The sequence below is a fragment of the Martes martes genome (assembly GCF_963455335.1).
Source record: "Martes martes genome assembly, chromosome: 18".
Taxonomy (NCBI): domain Eukaryota; kingdom Metazoa; phylum Chordata; class Mammalia; order Carnivora; family Mustelidae; genus Martes; species Martes martes.
The window spans coordinates 39,465,646-39,485,076 of record NC_137906.1 but is presented as its reverse complement, the minus strand read 5'-3'; the positions used below and the strand labels follow the sequence as shown (position 1 = coordinate 39,485,076).

The 19,431-nt window shown below is 58.6% G+C and overlaps 1 protein-coding gene across 1 annotated transcript; it reads left to right on the top strand.

Moving 5' to 3' along the window:
• Positions 1 to 12,140: 12,140 nt before the first annotated feature.
• RAB26 (RAB26, member RAS oncogene family) lies at positions 12,141 to 18,062 on the top strand. Its single transcript, XM_080830883.1, has 9 exons — positions 12,141 to 12,430; positions 13,471 to 13,581; positions 15,952 to 15,993; positions 16,093 to 16,159; positions 16,361 to 16,413; positions 16,723 to 16,788; positions 16,894 to 16,950; positions 17,050 to 17,126; positions 17,230 to 18,062. Exons 1-9 carry the CDS (start codon positions 12,239 to 12,241, stop codon positions 17,330 to 17,332), a joined length of 768 nt encoding a protein of 255 aa, XP_080687009.1. The 5' UTR covers positions 12,141 to 12,238; the 3' UTR covers positions 17,333 to 18,062.
• Positions 18,063 to 19,431: the final 1,369 nt, after the last annotated feature.

The window sequence follows — 19,431 nt, the reverse complement described above, 5'->3', positions numbered from 1 at the left end:
CGTCAGGGTAGCGCGCGCATGGCCCCGGCCCGGCCCCGAGCCCCCCTCCCCGAGCCCCCGAGCCCGCCCGGCGCCGGTGGCCGCGGCTCAGGCGGGGCCCGCGGCCGGCATGGCGGGGCGCGGGGCGGGATCCGGCGGCGGCCGCGGCCTGTCTGCCTGCGCGACGTCCGCTCGGCGCTCGGGCCCGGCCGCGCTCTGCGTCCACGGCCGGCCGGTCGCGCGCTCGCGCTCTAGTGCGGGCCCGCCGCCGCCGCTCCTCCTCCTCCTCCTCCCGGCGCCGCGCGGGGCGGGCGGGGCGGGGCGTCTGCAGGCCCCGCCCCTCGCTCTGCAGGCCGGCCGCGGGGGCGGGGCGCCGTCGGGCCCCGCCCCGGCCCGGCGCAGGGAGTGGGCGGGGCGTCGCGCGGCCTCCCGCTCTTCTCCCGCGGAGCGGCGGGGCTTCTGCGCCGCTGCCCACCCGCGCCCTCGGGAGTCGGGTCCCCGCCGCGGTCGCGAGCGTCGCGGCTGCGCCAACACCAGCAGGGATAAGCCCGCGGCCGGCGACCTCGGAGCATCTCTGTCCGGTCGCGTCTCCGCCGTATGCCAAGCGCCCCGCACGTGGCGGGCGCTCGGGGAAAACGCGCCGCGTCCTCTCTCGGCGCCGGCGAGCTGTGGGGGCCAGAGCCCGCGGTCCCGGAGGAGACGCCCCCGGCGGGCCGCAGCCAGAGGGGCCCAGCGCAGCACCCCCGCCGCCGCCCGCCCGACGGCCGAGCGAAGGAGGCCGCCTCTGCCGCCCCGCGCACCTGCGTCCCTCCGAATCTGAAAACGAAGGCCTCTGGGGGCTCTCGGGGCTGGGGGCGCGGGGGGAGTCACTGCTAGTGGGTATGAGGTTTCCTTCTGGGACGGTGAGGACGTTCTGGAATGAGGTAGTGGTGCTGGCTGCACGGGTTTGTAAATACACTTAAAATCACCGAATTGTGCTCTTAAAAGAGTGGATTTTATGCTCTGTGACTTTTAATGAAGAAGTCATAAAGTTGTTCCTCCGTGGGGCCACTGGTAGATGCCTGACCTAAGCTGGCCGAGTGGTTACAGGGGTAAGTCCGCAGATTCCCACACGGAGCAGGCCCCTATGCCACTGTCCTGAGCCCCGGGCCAAGGCTGCATCCCAAGGCTTGGAGACTTTCTTTATGTGTCCCGTCTCTCCATTTGAACTAACTGGTGCACCTCAACCAAACCCACAAGTGCCGGGCCCAGGCCCTGCTGTCTGTCACTGGGAGAGCCCAAGCAGGTCACCGCGGGAACCCTGCAGCTCTGCTCTTCACTTGCACGTGAAGGGGCACCCACATCCCTCCCTGTCCTCATCTGTGTAACGGAGACAGCGGGCCAATGTCTCCGGGCTGGGGGAGGATCCCATCCAGTCCGGAGCCAGCTCTGGGGAAAGACCCGAGGAGGAACAGGCAGAGGCCCTGCGCGGGCAAAGGCCAAGGATCGACAGGGACTCGGTCGCCTGCCGTGTCCTGGCAGTCAAAGGGCCCAGGAACGAGAAGAGCATCTCCCGGTGGCCCGGGGTGGCAGGGTGTGAAGTCCAGCTCTGGCCGCTGTGGTCCTTTCTCAGGGCCCAACTCCCACAGCGCCCTTTGTCTCCAACTCTGGGCCTCTTGGACCAATTCCCTACTGAGGAGGGAGAGGGACTTAAGTTAGACACGAGGCGGAATAGGGAGGGACTGCAGAGCCTCTGAGGCCCTTGGGCTTCAGGAAAGTTTTTGTGCGGACTCACAGAGTACTCGAGAACCCAGTTTGGAAGCACTGGTATGAGGTCTAAAGCAAGGTGGGGCTGATGGGATGAGGCAGGAGGAGCCCTGGGACTGGGGAGAGAAGGAGGCTCAGATGGTGCCCTGGCTGGAGGTTGGGTGCTGGGATGGGTGCAGGGGCTGTTGGCTGGGTGGAGATGCCCTCGGGGAGGAAGGGCACGGAGGGAAATGGGAGGGGGTTGTTCTGGAAACGGGGCACCATAGGCCACCCAAGGTGCCCAGAGTGCACCTGGAGGCGAGGTGAGGTGTGCAGCTGGGAGGGGGTGCACAGACCTGGGGCAGATGAAAAACTCCAGAGGCAGGGAGCCCCATCCTAGAAGAGGAGAAGAAAGAGGGCTTGGAGGGAGTCTGAGCGAGAGTGCCTCAGAGAAGGAGGAGGCTGAGGCACAGGGTGTGGAGGTCAAGGGAAAAGTGACAGGGGAGAAGCCAGCAGGGGCTCGGGCCTCAGGAACAGAGCCAGGGGCTGGGGACGGTGCAGCCACACGTTCCCCACTTGGTCCTCCCTCACTGCACAGGCTCACATGTGCCCCCACATGGGGCTTCTAGAACTCTCTACAGCCTCCCACCTCCTAGCCTTTCCCCATGTTGTTCCCTTTGCCTGGAACACTTTTCCATCCCACCTCCAAGATTACTCATGCTTGCAGACTCGACTGAGTTGCCTCCTCCTCCAGGAAGCCTCCCCAGCCCCTAATCCATGTGATTTGCATCACGCATTCAGGGGATGCATTTATGGGCTACCAACTGCAGGTAGAATATTTGTCCCCAGGTAAGTCAGGGCCCCTACTCCTCAGGGTCATCCTGTTCCTCGATCCTGCTGTGTCACCTGCACGAGGCTGAAGGCATGGTGTTCACCCATGACCTTTACTGAGGGCACCTGGAGTGGAGGGTTAGCTAGGAAGCCGGAGGCCAGCAGGTTGGTGGCAAGGGAGTGTAGATGTGGCGTGTGGCCCATTGTTTCTAGAAGCTTCCATGTGAGAGGAAAGAGGAGTGGGAAAGGTTTTTTCTTAACATAGTAGAGGCTTGACTGGGTTTCCAGGCTGAGGGAAGAGCGCCCGCAGACAGGGAGAGGTCGGTGACACAGGGAGAGCACAGGGAGTGCATCAGCTTTTTGAGAGACGAGAGGAGTAAACTCACTTCTTCACTTCTCCCTCATTTATTCACTGCCTCATTCCCCTGAGTCGCCACAGCTCTAGGAGCCCTAGTCGTATTCCTTACTGAATGAGGTAACCAGAGTGTCTGGCGGGCTCAGTAGGTGGCGTGTGGGACTCTTGATCTCGGGGTCGTGAGTTCAAGCCCCATGTTGGCCGTAGAGCTGACATAAAAGAAAAAAATAAGGTTACTAAGCCACAGGCCTTAGTAAGTGGCCAAGTGGACCTCGCCGCTTACACAGAAAGTAAGCGGTATTTCTGGGATTCTATTTCAAACCCAAGCTTTTAATTTCAGTCAAGTGACAAACCCAAGATAAGGGAAGATAGACCCGTAAGAAACAGAGTTGGAAAATGACAAAAACAGACTAATCAAGTCTAAATGATGGTGTGAAGAGGGTTTTGGAGCCCATGCAATTGCTTCTAAAAGATTTCCAAAAGAGAAAGCACGTGTTTAAGCAGGAAATTGATTACCTGGAAATGAAATTCTAGACTATTTCAACGAACAGAGAAAACAAAAGGTGCCAAAGATCTTGTTTGATTCAGGGAGGAGGACATTGGAAGATTCTTTAATTATTAATAAAACAGATTTTAAAGTGAGCTTTCTAAAGGTTGTTTTTTTTTTTAAATGTGTTTAAGTAATCTCTGCACCCAATGTGTGGCTTGAACTCACAACCCCAAGATCAAGAGCCGTATGTTTTTCCAGCCGAGCCAGCCAGGTGCCCCTTAAGGTTCTTAATTAGCAGTTAATGAGGGATGCCTAGGTGGCTCAGTGGGTTAAGCGTCTGGCTCTTGATCCTGGATCAGGTCATGATCTCAGGGTGGTGAGATTGAGCCCCGGATCAGGCGCCCGGCTGGCCACCGAACCTGCTTAAGATCCTCTCCCTCTCTCTCTCTGCCCCACCCGGCCTCTTTACCTCTCTCCTTCTTTAAAACAAAAACAAAAACAAAACAGTTAATGCTAACTGTTAGCATGAAAGGGAAAACTTGGAGGTGGGGTACACAAGCAAACCTGATAGGCCCAGTAAAGGATTACAAAAGAAAACAATGGATCAATGTATTAAACAGAACAGGCAAAATAAGACTGAGAACCTGGGTGATCATAATAACTGTAAATTCGTTAAATTCTCCTGCTAAACAACAAGGATTCTCATAATGAAAGGACATACTAAATCCAGGTAAATGCTGTTCAGGGACAAAACAAAGACAAATAACAAATAATAGAATGGGAAAATAAAGACATATAAAAGGTATGTTGGCAGTTTAATACCAGGAAAATAGAACTAAAGAAAAAGGTTTTTGGGGCGCCTGGGTGGCTCAGTAGGTTAAAGTTCAAAAAAGTACAATAATTTTGTATATATGTTTTTTAAGATTTATTTATTTATTTGACAGAGGAAGAGAGAGCACAAGCAGGGGGAGCAGCAGGCAGAGAGAGAGGAAGAAGCAGGCCCCCCACTAACCAGGGAGCCCAATGTGGGGCTCAATCCGAGGACCCTGGGTTCATGACCTGAGCCGAAGGCAGAGGCTTAACTGAGTGAGCCACCCAGGTGCCCAATTTTGTGTATTTCTAACAGTTGTGCTGATGTTCTGTTTTTGAGAATGCAACACATCATTACATATTCTACAGAAATTGTACCTTTAAATAGTGTAAAAATAAAGGACTCTACCCCCCCTTAAAAAAATTTTTTTAAGACTTTATTTATTTGACAGACAGAGATCACAAGTAGGCAGAGAGGCAGGCAGAGAGAGAGGAGGAAAGAGGCTCCCTGCTGAGCAGAGAGCCTGATGCGGGGCTCGATCCCAGGACCCTGGGATCATGACCTGAGCCGAAGGCAGAGGCTTTAACCCACCGAGCCACCCAGGCACTCCCCATGTTTTTCAAGTCAATAAAGGTAAAGAGAATTTGAACACTGGGTTCTAAGTTGTATAACAATATTTTGGCAAGGTTAGAGGAAATGATTAGGCAAACAAGTGGCCTTCGGCCCCACTCTTCCCCAGAGGCGCTGTGGGTCCTTTTACCTGCTCATCCCACCACGTCTTGAGTCCAGCAGAGGCTCCACCAAGCCCACCCTAACACAGGGATGCCCCCTGAGGAAAGGCCTGAATAGCTGTCTTTGTGCAAAGGATCTCGGGCCAAGGCAAGACACCCTGACAATCCAGACAATTGCAAGGTGAATGCAGAAGGAACGGATTCCTTCATTATCTTAGTTGCAGTGATAGCTTCATGGGTATATGCATATGTAAAAACTTACCAAATCGTACATCTTATATTTTTTAAGTTTTATTTACATAAGGAAGCTCTATACCACATGGGGCTCAAAGTCAAGACCCTGAGATCAAGAGTCATGTGCTCTTTGGGATGCCTGGGTGGCTCAGTTGGTTAAGCCGCTGCCTTCGGCTCAGGTCATGATCCCAGCGTCCTGGGATCAAGTCCCATATCGGGCTCCTTGCTCGGCAGGGAGCCTGCTTCTCTCGCTGCCTCTGCCTGCCTCTCTGCCTGCTTGTGTGTACTCTCTCTCTCTCTCTCTGGCAAATAAATAAAATCTTAAAAAAAAAAAAAAAAAGAGTCATGTGCTCTTCTAACTGAGCCAGCCAGGCTCCCCTCAAATTGTACACTTTATTTTTTTTTTAAGATTTTATTTATTTTAGAGCACCTGGGTGGCTCAGTCAGTTAAGCGTCTGCCTTTGGCTCAGGTCACGATCCTGGGGTCCTGGGATCGAGCCCCACATGGGGCTCTCTGCTCAGTAGCGAGTCTGCTTCTCCCTCTCTGTGATCTGTCTTACTTTCGCTCTCTCTCAAATAAAGAAAAATGAACTCTTTAAATAAATAAATAAATAATTCTTGGGCCAAAAAAGAAAGAAAATCAAAATTAGATTGTATAGAAATGAACAGTAATAAGCATACATCTTATCAAATCCGTGGGAAGCAAAGCTATACATGGAGAGAAACTGATAATATCACTTTTTCTATTATGAAGCGTGAAAACTCAAACTAGTTTATAAACTAAGCATTCACATCAATGTTCTAGAAAAACAACTCCAGAACAAACCAAAACAAAGTAGAAAGAAGAAAACTAGAAATCTAAAAGCACATATTAGTTATTTTATGTAAAACCTATGGAAAAACTTACCAAAGTATTCACTTTATTCTAAACTTTATTTTTTTCAGTAGTCTCTACACCCAATGTGGGGCTCAAACTCACGACCTCAAGATCAAGAGTCCCAGGCTCCCCTGACTGAGCCGGCCAGGGCCCCAAAAGCATAAATTAGTTATTTTAAAAGACAGAGTAGAATGAATTAATAAAATCAAGAGCTATCTTTAATATTTAAGGCTACTAAGATTATGGGGCACCTGGGTCGCCCACTCCACTAAGCGTCTGACTCTTGATCTCAGCTCAGGTCTCAACCTCAGGGTCCTGAGTTCAAGCTCTGAGTCGAAAAAAACCAAACAACATCAACAAAAAACCCAAAAGATTTTTTAAAAGAGCCTGCTGGCAAATGTCACTGAGAGAGAAAAATAAAATGCAGACCGTTACAATTAAGAACATAGGTTTATTCCCAGAAATAGAGTTAAAAATTACAAAAGAGGGATGCCTGGGGGCCTCAGTTGGTTAAGCCTCTGCCTTTGGCTCAGGTCATGATCCCACGGTCCTGGGATCAAGCCCCACGTCCGGATCCCTGCTCAGCCGGAAGCCTGCTTCTCCCTCTGCGGGCTGCTCCCCCTGCCTGTACTCTCTCTCTCTCTCTCACTCTCTCTCTGGCAAACAAATAAATGAAATCTTTTAAAAAACTACAAAGGAAAATGACATACAATTATTTGTAACCTTTTGATATTTAGATAGTAGAACAAGACAAACTATTAAAACTGACTCCAGCAGAAATAAAAAGCCCAAATAGACCAATCATGAAGGAAGCAGTTGAAAACGTAGGAGCCATGCCAGGAAGACACTCTATCCAGATCTGTTCTGGGGAGGAAAATCTTATCAAATGTGCAAAGATCAGATAATTGTGATTTTATATATATTCTTAGGGGACATGGTCACATCTCCGTATATTTAATGCATATTCATGCATAAAGCAATGAATGTAGTATAATATAATGTGCAGGTCTAAACAAGCTGGAGACCACCAGAAGCTGAAGAGGCAAGGGTTCTCCCCAGAAGGAAGCCGGCTTGCTTTAGCCCCAGAAGTCTCCCTGCACCCCATGGCCTCCCGAGTGTAGGATAACACGTCCGGGCTGTTTTGCGGGGCACGGTGTTTGCCGTAGATTATTTGTTTCAGCAGCTACGGGAGACCTAGACGGTCCCCCCCCCCTCAAACATCCTAACGGTAACCTCCGGGGCACAGGGTCTGGGGGGAACAAGAACTTTGATTCTTGCCTTTCCCTTTTGTGTTGCTGACATGCTCCCCCGCCCCCAAATCACGCGCCCTTTTCATAATCAAGAAAACAAGAACAGCGGATGCGAGGGGAGCCCTTGCCCCCAGAGGGCAGTCAGGAGCTCCGGGGCTGCTCTGCGCTCCTCCAGCCCGAGGTCTCGCACGCCCACCTCGAGCCCCGCTGCAGAGTCTGGATCCGAGCAGCTCCCTGCCCCCCTCCGCCCCCGCGCTGGGCTCCAGGGCACGCGCGTTTTGCATCCTGACACCACGCAGAGCACTCAGGTGTGAGTACCCGAGCTGCAGTGGGAAGGAAAGCCCGAGGGCAGATCACGCGGGCACACCTCCAAGGAAAGAGCCCACTGCCCAGCCCGCACCCAACAGTCCCTGTCCCACGGAGGCGGGGCGGACGCCCACCCCTTACCACTTGCCCAGGAGGGCCTCAGGGCCCCAAAGGTGAGCCCACGGCGGGTGGGGGGTGGGGTGTGTCCCCGCGGGAGCAGGACACTCAGCGCGGCCCCTAGGCACCTGGCGTGGGGGAGGGGGCGAACACACCCCTGACGTCAGCTGTTTCCTGGGGTGACTCTCTCCTCTCTTCTGGGTGGAGGTCCAATTCCGAGCTGCTGCGGCTCGTCTCTGCCGTCTCTATAGCAACGTTCACGTGGATTTCCTAGAACAGAAGGTGCTGGAGCTGGAAGGGACCTCAGAGATCAGCTCCTCCCGCCCCCTCGTTTCAGGGAGAGGGGAGCGGGTCCAGAGACACCACATTCCCCGGGTCCCGCCGCACGCCAGGGATCCAGCTGGCGCTTCTGCCTGCGGGCACCCTTCCCCGCCGGGGTCCCTCCCCTGAGATCGCAGACAGCTGACTTCCCGAGGACCGACTTACGGGAGGTGCTCTGGGGTCACAGGACTTAGCTTCGCCCCTCTCCCCTTCCCAGCAGACCCCTGGAGTCCAGCCCAGCCCCGTCCTGCTCAGTCACGGACCTCCGCATTCAGTGCTCCGTGGAGGCAGAGCAGGGAGGCTGCGCGCTGTCCGCAGGAGGCCCAGAGGCTGGGGCTGAGGCGGGGCAGTCCGCCCCCCGCCCAATCACGGGGGAGCCCATGTCAGTGGCCAAGTGGGTGGGGCAAAAACAGGGGGTGGGAGGAGCCAGGGAAGGCTACCTGCCTGGGGGAGGGGGCTCCAAGCAGGGCCCGGCAGGTCAAGAACTTTGATCCCTGCCCCAGCGTGCCTGACTTGGTCCACTTGGAAAGGGGGCTCCAGAGACAGACTGCCTCAGGCCACAGATCCTAGAGGGCTGTTGTGTCTGGGGACTCCAGGACCAAGGGGCCAGACCCCCAGAAGGGCAAGTCAGAGGGCGTGCAAGAGCTGGCGGCCCCAGCCTGTGAAGACACCTGGCACGGGCGCCACCACAGGGCGCTGGGGTGAGGATCCGCGGTGAGGCAGGAACAGAGGCGAGGTTGCTCCAGCTCTCTGAAGAGACACGGGGACGTGGAGACCTCTGTCTGTCCTGCAGAGTCAGCCCTATGCCAGGAGGGTTGAGGGTGACGGGCATCCCTCCCCTACGCTGCATTCTAGCTCAGCCCGATAATCTGGGCAGCCCAGGTCCAGCCAAGGCCATGCTCCTGAACTTTCCCACCAAACTGGCCCTTTTGGTCCCCCTTGCGGGCAGCCTGGTCTAGTTCTCTCTTGCTGTGTAAACACAAAAAAAATCCCCCAATGCTCCTGAATCTTGCCATTTGGGCTGGGCTCAGTGGGGACAGCTGTTTCTGGTCAGCATGGAACCCACCGGGACCAGAGCACCCATCGCTGGACAACTTCCTGGGTGGCAAGTGGGTTCCTCTCTCCCTGGGATTCTTCACAAGGCCGCCTGGGCTGTCTCACAGCGTGGCCGCCAGGCTCCAAGAACAAGTGTTCCAGGACACAGGAAATAGGGGCTGCCCGTCTGTAGGGTCTGGGTCCGGAAATGGACATGGGGTCACTTCTGCCCTGCGTGTTGGTCAGCGCAATCACAAAGCCAGAGGCTGGGGACAGAGGCCTTCCCACTTGATGGGAGGCCAAAGAACTTGCCGTCTGCCATGTGCCTCAGCACGCCACCATCTCTGCCCCAGGGGCTCTCTTGCCTCACCGTCAGGCCTGCAGATTCTGTATTTCTGGAAGGTCTTCTCTGCCCCTGTTCCCTCCCCCCGGGTTACCGCCAGCCCCTCCAACGCATCTCCCTGTCTACAGGCTGCACCGCGCCCCCCTCCTCTCGCCCCCTGTATGCCTGTAGCAGTGTCCTCTGCTGCCTTGCTCAGAAACCACGCATGGCTCCCTACTTCTCGCTGAACAGTTTCCAAGCTCCTAGGCTAAACATTCAAGTTCACTTTAGAACCCAGCCCCCTCCTAAGTTACCAACTGGATTTCCTCCAAGCAACTGGACCACACTTTGGCCTCTGCTCCTCTGAATGCCTGCCTACTGGCGCTCTGGCCCTGCACCTAGCAAGTCTCTCCGTCTCCTCTCCTGTTGGACTCCTGCTCAGCCTTCAAAGCCCAGATCAAATGCCCCCCCCCCCAGAGCCCTGCTCTGGCTACTTGATTATTCTAGCCTTGCCTCACTGCACACTGCGACGCAGGCTGCCTTATCCTTGTTAGCAATGATGTGTCCTGCAGTGGGGCCCGTTTCTAACTCATATTTCTTTCACCAATTTAATAAGTTAATCGAGGCCTGCAGCCAGCTGCCCGGGATACGGCAGTGACCAAGACAAGCTGCTTCCTGTACCCAGAGAACTTCCATTCCAGAGAGTGAGACAGATGGCAACTGGAGGAACCAAGGGACATAATGATCCAAGATTAGGGGGATGGCTGGAAGGCAAGAGAGGCAAGAAGAATGCATGATCCGGGGCCCTAGAACTCGCTCCCTTTGAAAGAAATCAGAGACCTGGGTTTTTACATATATTCTTCTAATTTTAAAGGTTTCAAGGTCAAGTAGTTCTCTTCGGCTGCTTTCAGCCTTCCTCCCCTCCTGGCTCCCCACTCTCTCTTCCTGGTTACCCCATTAGCACTAGCCCGCACCCTCGACCTAGCTACCTTACCTAGAGCCCCCACCCCTAGGGCACCCGAACTCCCTTCTGGTTTCCCTTGGGTAACAGCTGACAGGAGGAGATAGGGAGCCCCTCGCCTGGGACCCAGAGGTCAGTGGGCACGGGCTGACAGCCTGGGCCAGCCACCCTGAAATTGGCCTCATGGAGCATCGGACACCTGCAGTCCCCAGGGCCCCAGCAGCGGGAGCTAACCCTCCACCCCAAGCCCCTCGACCCACACATGTGGGCATTGGCCTGGAAGAAGTGGGGGTCCTGAGGAGTGAGACAAGAAAGGAGGCCCAGGGGCCCTCAGAGGGCTTCGCCAGGTTTGCCCCCCAGCTCTGACAAGGCCTCGAGGGACGGGTCTCCCGAGGACTCCTGGGCCAACGCCGCCAGGGATGTTCTCTGGATCCGGAGTTCCCAGGCACAAATCCCGGCTCTGTCACCTTCCAGCCTGGTGACCTTCACTCTCTTCCTCTCTCCGGGCCTCAGTTTTCCCACCCAGTCACTGGGGATCCCGGCACCACCCACCTCACAGGATAGCTTTGAGGACGACTTGTGGCTGACACACAATAAAAGGCAGCTTCCCGCAGCCTCTCCCATGCAGGGCCCCGCCAGACCCCCCCTGGGAAATCCCTGGCTCAGAGCCCTAGAGGCAGCTTCTGTCCATTATCATTAGTGGGCTCTGAATGGGCTGGGGGCCATGTGACAGCTGTCACATCCTGGGGGACAGCCAGGCCATCCCTCCAGCTGCCGCAGGAGTACGGAGCAGAGGCTGATCCCGGAACCACTGCCCTTCTGCCTACACTCGCTGCCCCCAAGCCCCATGTCGGCTCACTCCCCCCGGGGTCCCACGATGATCTCAGCCTTACTCTCCAACCCCAGAGAATCCTGGGTGGAGACAGACAGTTCAGGGGAGGTGTCAGGCTCTGGAGACTGGTCTGCCAGGGACCAGCATGGGGTGGGACGGTCAGCACTTGGCCTCCTTGGGGCCAGAACCTGGCACCAGAGGGCCAAGGAGCTAGCCCCCTCCTGGGGGGAGGGGCCTCCCGCCTCCTTCTCCTCCCAGACCCCTGGGGGCAGAGCCCCGGGGTCGGGGCCACTCAGAGCGCCTGCTGCTCCTGTAACTCGGATTTCCCCTTACCCAAGGATCCTGGGGCTCCAGCCCAGCGGGCAGAAGCTGCGGGGGAGAGCGCCCCGCCGCTCTCAAGCGCCAGCTTGTCCTGCTGCCCATAACCAGCTGTCAGCTGAGCCGGGGGTGCTCCGAGCGCCCGGGGTTTGTTTGCCTGCCCCAAGGGGAGGACTGGGGACACAGCGGGCCAGCTGGCATCTCTGGCTGAGAAGAGACAGAAACCCAGGGTGTCCGCCCCACGCAGTCCCACTGCCTCAGCACCCCAGTCTCGGGGCACACTCCTCCACCCACGCGGTCCCAGGCGCAGAGGCCATCTCGTGAGGGAGGGGTGGTGTACAGAGCGCGGGGAAGCGACAGGCCCAGCGCCCCGCGGAGGTGGCCACGGAGCGGGGTCGCAGGGCCCGAGGGCAGGGTAGGAGCTGCCGGCACGGGGCAGAGGCGCGCCCACCCGGCGCACCTAGGGCAGTGCCCGGGCCTCGTGACCCCGCCCCCGGGCGGGCGGCTCATTTGCATGCCCCCGCCCCAACGCGGCCATTGGCGGCGGCGGCGGGAGGCCGGGCCTGAGTGGCTGCGGGCCGTGGGGCGCGGGGGCGGGGCGGCGGGGAGCGGGGTGCCCGGGATGCCGCGGCCACCGCTGCCGCCGGACGGGTTCGGGTCCGCGTCGCGCTCCGTGAGCGCGGGGAGCTGGGCTGCCCGGGGCGCGGCGGCTGCAGCGGGAGCTCCCTGAGTGCCCGCCCGCCATGTCCAGGAAGAAGACCCCCAAGACCAAGGGGGCCAGCGCGCCCGCTGCCTCCGCGCTGCCCGCCGCCAGTGGGTCCCGGCCCGCGCGCCCTGGGACTGCTCGACCTGTCCCCCAGGCGCGGCCCAACGGGCCCCCGCAGCCCGGCCGGCCCTCGCTTGGCGGGGGCGACTTCTACGACGTCGCCTTCAAGGTGAGCCGGCCCCCACCCCACGCGAGTGCAGCAGGTGGCGCTCGGACTGAGCCCAGCGGGCAGGGGTCGGGGAGGGTATGGAGGGCTCCGCGGACCCTGGGCAGGAAGCCCGCCCGAGCGGCACCCTGTAGCTGGCACGGCTGACACCGCGCACCGCATACACACACAGCTGTCAGACCCCGATTTCAGATACCCAACAGCTGGCATGGCCTGCCCCCTAACGCCCCAGCTGGCAGGGTCGGACAAGGGGTCCGGAACCTGGCAGGCGCTCCCTCCCCATTCCCTAATGCTCCCCCCCCCCCCGCACCCACCCGAGCCCCAGTCTCACCATTTCCCATATGCTGCCTTCCCTCAGCCCCAGGGTCTGTGGGTCTCCTCTTTGGGGAGGGGGGGACTAAGAAAAGGTTTGCCAGTGGGGTGGGGAACACTGGGGCCTCCTTCAGGCCTAGGCAAAAGGCTGCAGAGGGGTTGTCCCCACTGTCTTCAGGTTTTGGAGCCTTTGACAGCAGGCTGGGGGAGGGGTGGACGAGGAGCCTGATTGCCCCCTTTTGGTCTTGGTCCCCACACCTGACCTGGGCCTTCTGGGGCCAAGATCTGACCTCATGTGGCAAATTCCTCCAGAATCTTATGGGATTAGAAGAAGCCCCCTGGCACAGAGACCCCCAGAGGCCTCTGCAAAGGTCTCTAGCCACCAACCTCCAGACTCCACTCCCTACCAAGCCCCAAATGCTCCCCTTCCAGATCAAGCTTGGGTGTCTACGGTCTGGGGGTGGGGTGAGGTAGGGCCCTGGATGGAAGCAGCCACCCCCCACTCCCCACTAACTGAGACAGACTACTGTTCAAGCGAAAGGGGACCGAACCTGGAGGTGGAAGTGAGGACCATAGCCGCCCTGTCTCCCCCAGGCCTCCTCCTTGCAGGCCTAGGACAGTTCGTCTACTCCTGACCAGGCCGGCTCAGGGAAGACCAGACACCCCTCTGGGTGGGCCAGCAACTCGGTCCCCTCTGGTCCTAACACCTCTGACCGTCCTGCTTGCCCCAGGTCATGCTGGTGGGGGACTCCGGTGTGGGGAAGACCTGCCTGCTCGTGCGCTTCAAGGATGGGGCATTCCTGGCGGGGACCTTCATCTCCACTGTGGGCATCGACTTCCGGGTGAGAACGGAGGCTGATGTCCTCAGCACTGAGCCGACCCAGCCATGCCCTGCCCCATCCCCCTGCACCATCACTAAGTTCTCACAACACACTTGGGTAGTGTTCTCCCTTAGCCCTGGGATACATTCTGGTTGGGATGCTCAGGGTCAAGGTGGTTGAGGCGAGATGCCTTAACCACCAAAATGCTCCAACTCCTGACACCCTAAGGATCCTGGAGATGGGTGATGGCGGCATATGACTGAAGCAGGGGGTAGCACTCCCTGTGCCTGGGGCTGTATTCTGTGCCCCAGGGGGTGGCCATCAGAGGGAACTCAAGCCCATGTTCCCTTGGGAGGCTAACATCATCGCCCCACTGTACACAGAGGCCAGGCAGCCTGCCAAGGACCGAAGAGAGAAGTGGCTGTGGGGCACATGCCTCCTCTTGGAGCTGGGGGTTGGGGGCTCCCTGCCCTTGGGCAAGGAAGCTCACAGGAAATGCTCCCACCTGGCTGTTCCCCCCTGCCAGAGCCCCCTCCCACATTGCCCCCAGCAGGAAGGCTGTGTCTCTGGGGTTTTTTTGGTGGGGGGAGTGCCCCTGCACTTCAGGGCTCCCCACATGCCCCTGACACCCTAACAGCCTGTGGGGCCAGCAGGGAATGACGAGGGCCAGAGCAGCCGAGCCCCCTCTACCCACCAGTCTAAAGTCTGAGTGCCTTGCCAAGGTGCTGGTGTGTTCTAGACAAATCCCAAATTTGCATTTTTCTCACCCTTTAATTAGACCCAGTTGGCGGAAGGCTGGGAGGGAGGCCCATTCTGGGAACGGGAAAGGGGGCTCCCTCCAGTCTGGGGAGCCATTAGTTACCCTGCTTGGGGGTGCAGTTCCCCTCAAGTCTTCTGAGATGAAACAAGGGTTCAGGTGCCAGAAAGGGACAGTGTAGGCCCTGGACAGGTGGTCCTTGGCCTGTTTTGGCCCCAACTTCCCCCTTCTCACCTCCCTCTTGGTTCTGGGGCAGGTGGTGAGGGAGGTGAGGCCGCCTGGTTCACACCCCAGTTCAAGGGTGCCAGTGAAGGCGGGGTGTCCTCCCAGCCTCCTCTCTGCCTGGCAGATGGCTTTGCCACTGGTTCCTGGGAGACCCAGAAGCACCCTGACAGCAGGAGCTCAGGGAAGAGGGAGGCGGTGTGGTCCCACCTGCCAGGGCCGGAGGCCACCAGGCCCTCAGCCAGTGGTTGGCAGGCCCCAGCCCCACCCAGCAGATGGGAACCGTGGGATTGGGCCACTCCCTGCCAGTAGTTCTGAACTTCGAGGGCCTGCTAGGGGACCATTACCAGCCAGCAAATACTCAATGTGCACCCACTGCGTACCAGGACAAATTCCAGGCTCTGTGGTTACTGTACTAGGTCCTGTCCTCTGGCAGCTGTTGTCCCAGCAGGAAGGGAGGCTTTTAAATTTGAGCAAATATTTAGCTCTCGCTCTGGGCCAGTCCTCAGTACTTTGCACACAGTAGCTCAGAAACCCACTGTGATGGGCACCCTGGTTATCCCCATTTGTGGATGGAGAGACTGAGCCCCAGAATGTTAGTAATGGGCCTGGGGTTACACCAGGATGACTTCACCTAAGTCGTGTGGGTGGCTCTCTGAGCAGAAGCAGCATCACGTGTAGAGCTGTGAGCAGCTGATGGCCCCTCAGAGGGGTTGGGGCAGGGCCTCCGGGCCTGCGGGCAGGCATTGGCAGGCTGCCAGGGTACGGGGACAGATGCGCGTGGTGAGCCTGAGCTGGCAAGGAGGTGCGGGGAAGCGGACTAGGGCTAGGTGCCAGGGGGAGGTGAGGCGGCAGGGCTGGTCCGGAGAGGTGCTGTGGCAGGGCAGGGAGGAGGGGGAGGGCCGGACCAACAGGAGTCCATGACTGACTGGGCTGCGTCATTGAGGGCGGTGGCGCGGGAGGGGCCGTGTGCCAGGCCTCCGAGGTGGGCAGAGAAAGCACACATGTGGCCCGGGACGGGACACGGCCGGCTGCGGGGGGCAGCCCCCTCCAAGTCCAGAAGGAGGGCCAGCTGAGTGGGAGAGGGGCCTAGGAATCACCAGGCACAGGGGCGGGGAGAGCTGGGTGGATCCCAGGATACGGGTTCAAGGCGCAAGTTTACCTGCAGGTACAGGGAGGCAAAGTGGCCAGACGAGGAGAACCAGGAGGTGGGCATCGGGGACAGAACCAGCCAGCTGAGGGGCAGACAGGATAAGAGTGAATTTCGGGGGGCATGCCAGGGGCTGCTCAATCTCAGGCTCAGTCCCGGCCTGGCACTGCGGCCACCCCACTGCACCCCCAGGAGTCCCCCACCAGGGGGCAGCACGGTCTCTAGCTGCGGGGCTCAGCGGAGCCGGCTGGCTGTCTTTCAGAACAAAGTTCTGGATGTGGATGGCATGAAGGTGAAGCTGCAGGTGAGAGGCGGCGGGGGTGGGGGGTGAGTGGAAGGGTGGGGGGTGGGTGAGGGACAGGGGCTGGCAGCCCTGACTCGTGGGCTGTGCCTATCACTGCAGATCTGGGACACAGCAGGCCAGGAGCGGTTCCGCAGTGTCACCCACGCCTACTACCGCGACGCCCACGGTGAGCTGGTGGCACGGGCGCCAGCGCCGGGAAGCAGGAGGCTGCGCCCCCCGGGTGCCCTGCTGCCCTGGCCTCTGCTCAGAGGAAGGTGCCATGGGAGCATGCACGGCAGGCAGTGCGGAGGCTGCGATGCCCGAGGGTGTGGGTGGCAGGAAGGGGCTGTGGGCCCTGGTGGTGCTCTCACTGGCCCTCTGCCCCCAGCACTGCTGCTGCTCTATGATGTCACCAACAAGGCCTCCTTTGACAATATCCAGGTCAGTGGTTTCCCCCCTTGTGGTGGTCGGAACAGGCCATGTCGGCATTAGGGTCCCAGAGGGCTGAGCACCCCACTGACAGGAGTGGCCCCTCTGGAGGCTCGGGGTGCCTGTGAGCCGAACGGGGTCTGGGGACCTTCTAGCTCTGTCAAAGGTACTTGTCGACGATGTCTCAGCCTGGCACAGGGACCACTGTTTCTGGGCCCCTGCCGTCGGCCAGAGCCCAACAGGCCCTTTGTGCAGTGTGGCCTGGAGGGGCAGGGGCACGCAGGACTGCCAGGCTCCAGCTGGCCTCAGCTTGCCCCCCAGGCCTGGCTGACCGAGACCCAGGAGTTCGCCCAGCATGATGTGGTGCTTATGCTGCTGGGGAACAAGGTGAGCGCCCCGGCCCACCCTCCTCCACCCTGGCTCTGTGGGGGGGGGGGGCGGGTGAGGGGTGGGCAAGCCCAGAGCCGGTTCTCACCAAGCCCCCTGTGCCAGGTGGACTCTGCCCAGGAGCGTGCGGTCAAGAGGGAGGATGGGGAGAAGCTGGCCAAGGTGAGCCAGGGGAGGGTGGGTGGCCAGCGGTGTCCCTGGGGTCCAGGGCTCGGGCTGTCCCCACCAGGCTGCCACCTGGCTGGCAGCACCTGTTTGCAGGAGTACGGGCTGCCCTTCATGGAGACCAGTGCCAAGACAGGCCTCAACGTGGACTTGGCCTTCACAGCCATTGCAAAGTAAGTCCTGGCAGTCACCAGGAAGAACCCCCCCACCCCTGGGATCTGTATCTCCTTGCTGGGGTAGAAGCCACTCTGCCCCATGGTCACCCCTGCCCCACAGGGAGTTGAAGCAGCGCTCCATGAAGGCCCCCAGTGAGCCCCGCTTCCGGCTGCACGACTATGTCAAGAGGGAGGGCCGAAGTGCCTCCTGCTGCACACCCTGAACTTGGGAGGGCCCTGCAAGGCCGGATGGAGGCTCCATAGCACCCCCCCCACACACACAATTCAGTCATCCCGCACTCAATCCTCGGATATCCGTTCCTGGGACTCCCAGACGGAGTCTTGCCTTTCCCAGAGGCTCAGGCCCAAGAGGCTTTAAGGAGCCAGTGGGTCTGCGCCCCCTTCACCTGCTGCTGCCTGAGGGCCTTGGAGGAAAAGCAAGGGTCTTGGGTACAGGAGGGAGCAGCCAGCGCGGGTCCCTCTGCTGCCCCCTCCTGGACACGCCCGGCCTTGAGGCCAGGCCCCAGTGCCTAACCCCTAGAGAAAGCCATGTCTTTGGCTGCACACGGTGTCCAGGCAGGGAAAGCCAGGACTCCTGCCCATGCCTGGGCCTGAGGGCTGCACCGCAAACCATACCATGCATCTGTGCCCCAAGGACCAGAGCCACCTGCTTCCAGCTCACATACTAGGAGACTCTGGTTCCAACGTCAACACGGACCTCCTTTCTCGCCACCTTGGAGAATGCCAAGGTTAGGGCTTTGTGATAGATGAACAGCATGTGGGAAATCACAGAAAGTCAGGGAAACTAGAACCGCCAGCCCCACTGAGACCTTGCGTGGTGAAGTCAAGCCGGGGGCTAGTAGTGTGCTCCATGTTGTACTCAAATCTTCAAGTCTATCTTTAGATTAATATGCTTTGTTTTCGGTCCTAGTGAATAAAGTTGTGTTTTCTGGCCTGCGTCTCTCTTCTGCTGAAAATCCCCCTTTAGACCCCTCGGCAAAGTACAGATCATCTTTAACACTCAGAGAGTGGCACCCTGCCTGTAACTAGGTTGCTTGGAACCCCGATGATCTCTAGGGAGCACGGGAGAGCCTAGGCGGTTCATGTCCACTCCCCTCGCCCTTCAAAGACCCAGCGGAATAGAAAACAGAGCTCCATGGCCTGTTAGTGAGGAATTAAGAGTTCCTGACCTACCGAAGGCACAGGCCAAAAAACCCCCCAGTACTTCTGGCCTTATAGGGAAATATGGAGAAGGCAGTTCCAACAGTGGGGGAGTCGTGGTACGACCATCCACCTCCCTTGGCTCTGTCCCAAGACTGCTGGGAGACGAGCTGGTGCCTCTGTTGCGGAACCCTGACTGGATTGCCCAACCGAAGAACCAAGTGGCACTCGGAGACCTTGGGGGATATGAGGTTTAGTTGACACCGTGGCGGACTCAGAGGAGAGTGATCTCCAAAGGTCTGAGCCGAAGCACACGCAAGGGGAGTAATTTACACATCACTAGTTCCGTGTACGTGGCACTTTGGCGGGTGTGGCGAGCGGGGCAGGGACTGGGATTCCCCTGCCGGCCCGGTCGGCCATCTCACAACACAAGTTTTCCTTATCATATCCCCGCTTCGATGCCCCTTTAAACACTTAGCTTAGAGGACATCATCTCCATCTACTCCGGGTCAGTAGCCTTGCAAAGCTCGTATGCAGGCAGTGGGCTGCCTCGTATTTTCTACGAATTCTGAGGGTATTTAGGATGTGGGGACGAACAGTCATGAGGAGGATGAAGAGTGCCTTCAAGGTCTGCTTAGCCTTTGTCCTCCTCTCGAACACCTCCCCCATCTGACTGCCCACAGCGGGTTGGACGGGTCCACCGAACTGTGGCGCCCGCATCACCTCTAATCTTCTAGTCCCGCCAGGTGCCCGTTACTGTTAGATCTAGCATTGCCTCCCGTGATTTATGCAGACGGGGGTCTTATTTTGTGGGTAGCGCGCGGCAGGCATGTAAGTCCGAGCACTGAACCCAGCGCCCATCTGTCCGACTTCACGCAGGAGCACTGAGGTTCCCCAGGGGCAAGGGCAGGAAGGCGAGGGTGAGGAAGCCTGTAAGCAGGAAAATGTAGCAACACATTCTAAGGCAACGCAATAAGCAACACCACTGGCAGGTCCCTGGGGGAAAGTCTAGTCAGAAGGGGCAACGGTGTACAGTCGGACTCCTAAGACGCCGACCAGCGCTAGGGACCATGCGAGCAGATGTCCATCTCGGTGGGGACCCGTCGAAGGCGAAGCTGGAGTGGGCCCACGGGCTCTGGCTGGACTTTCCACTGGTGCCACT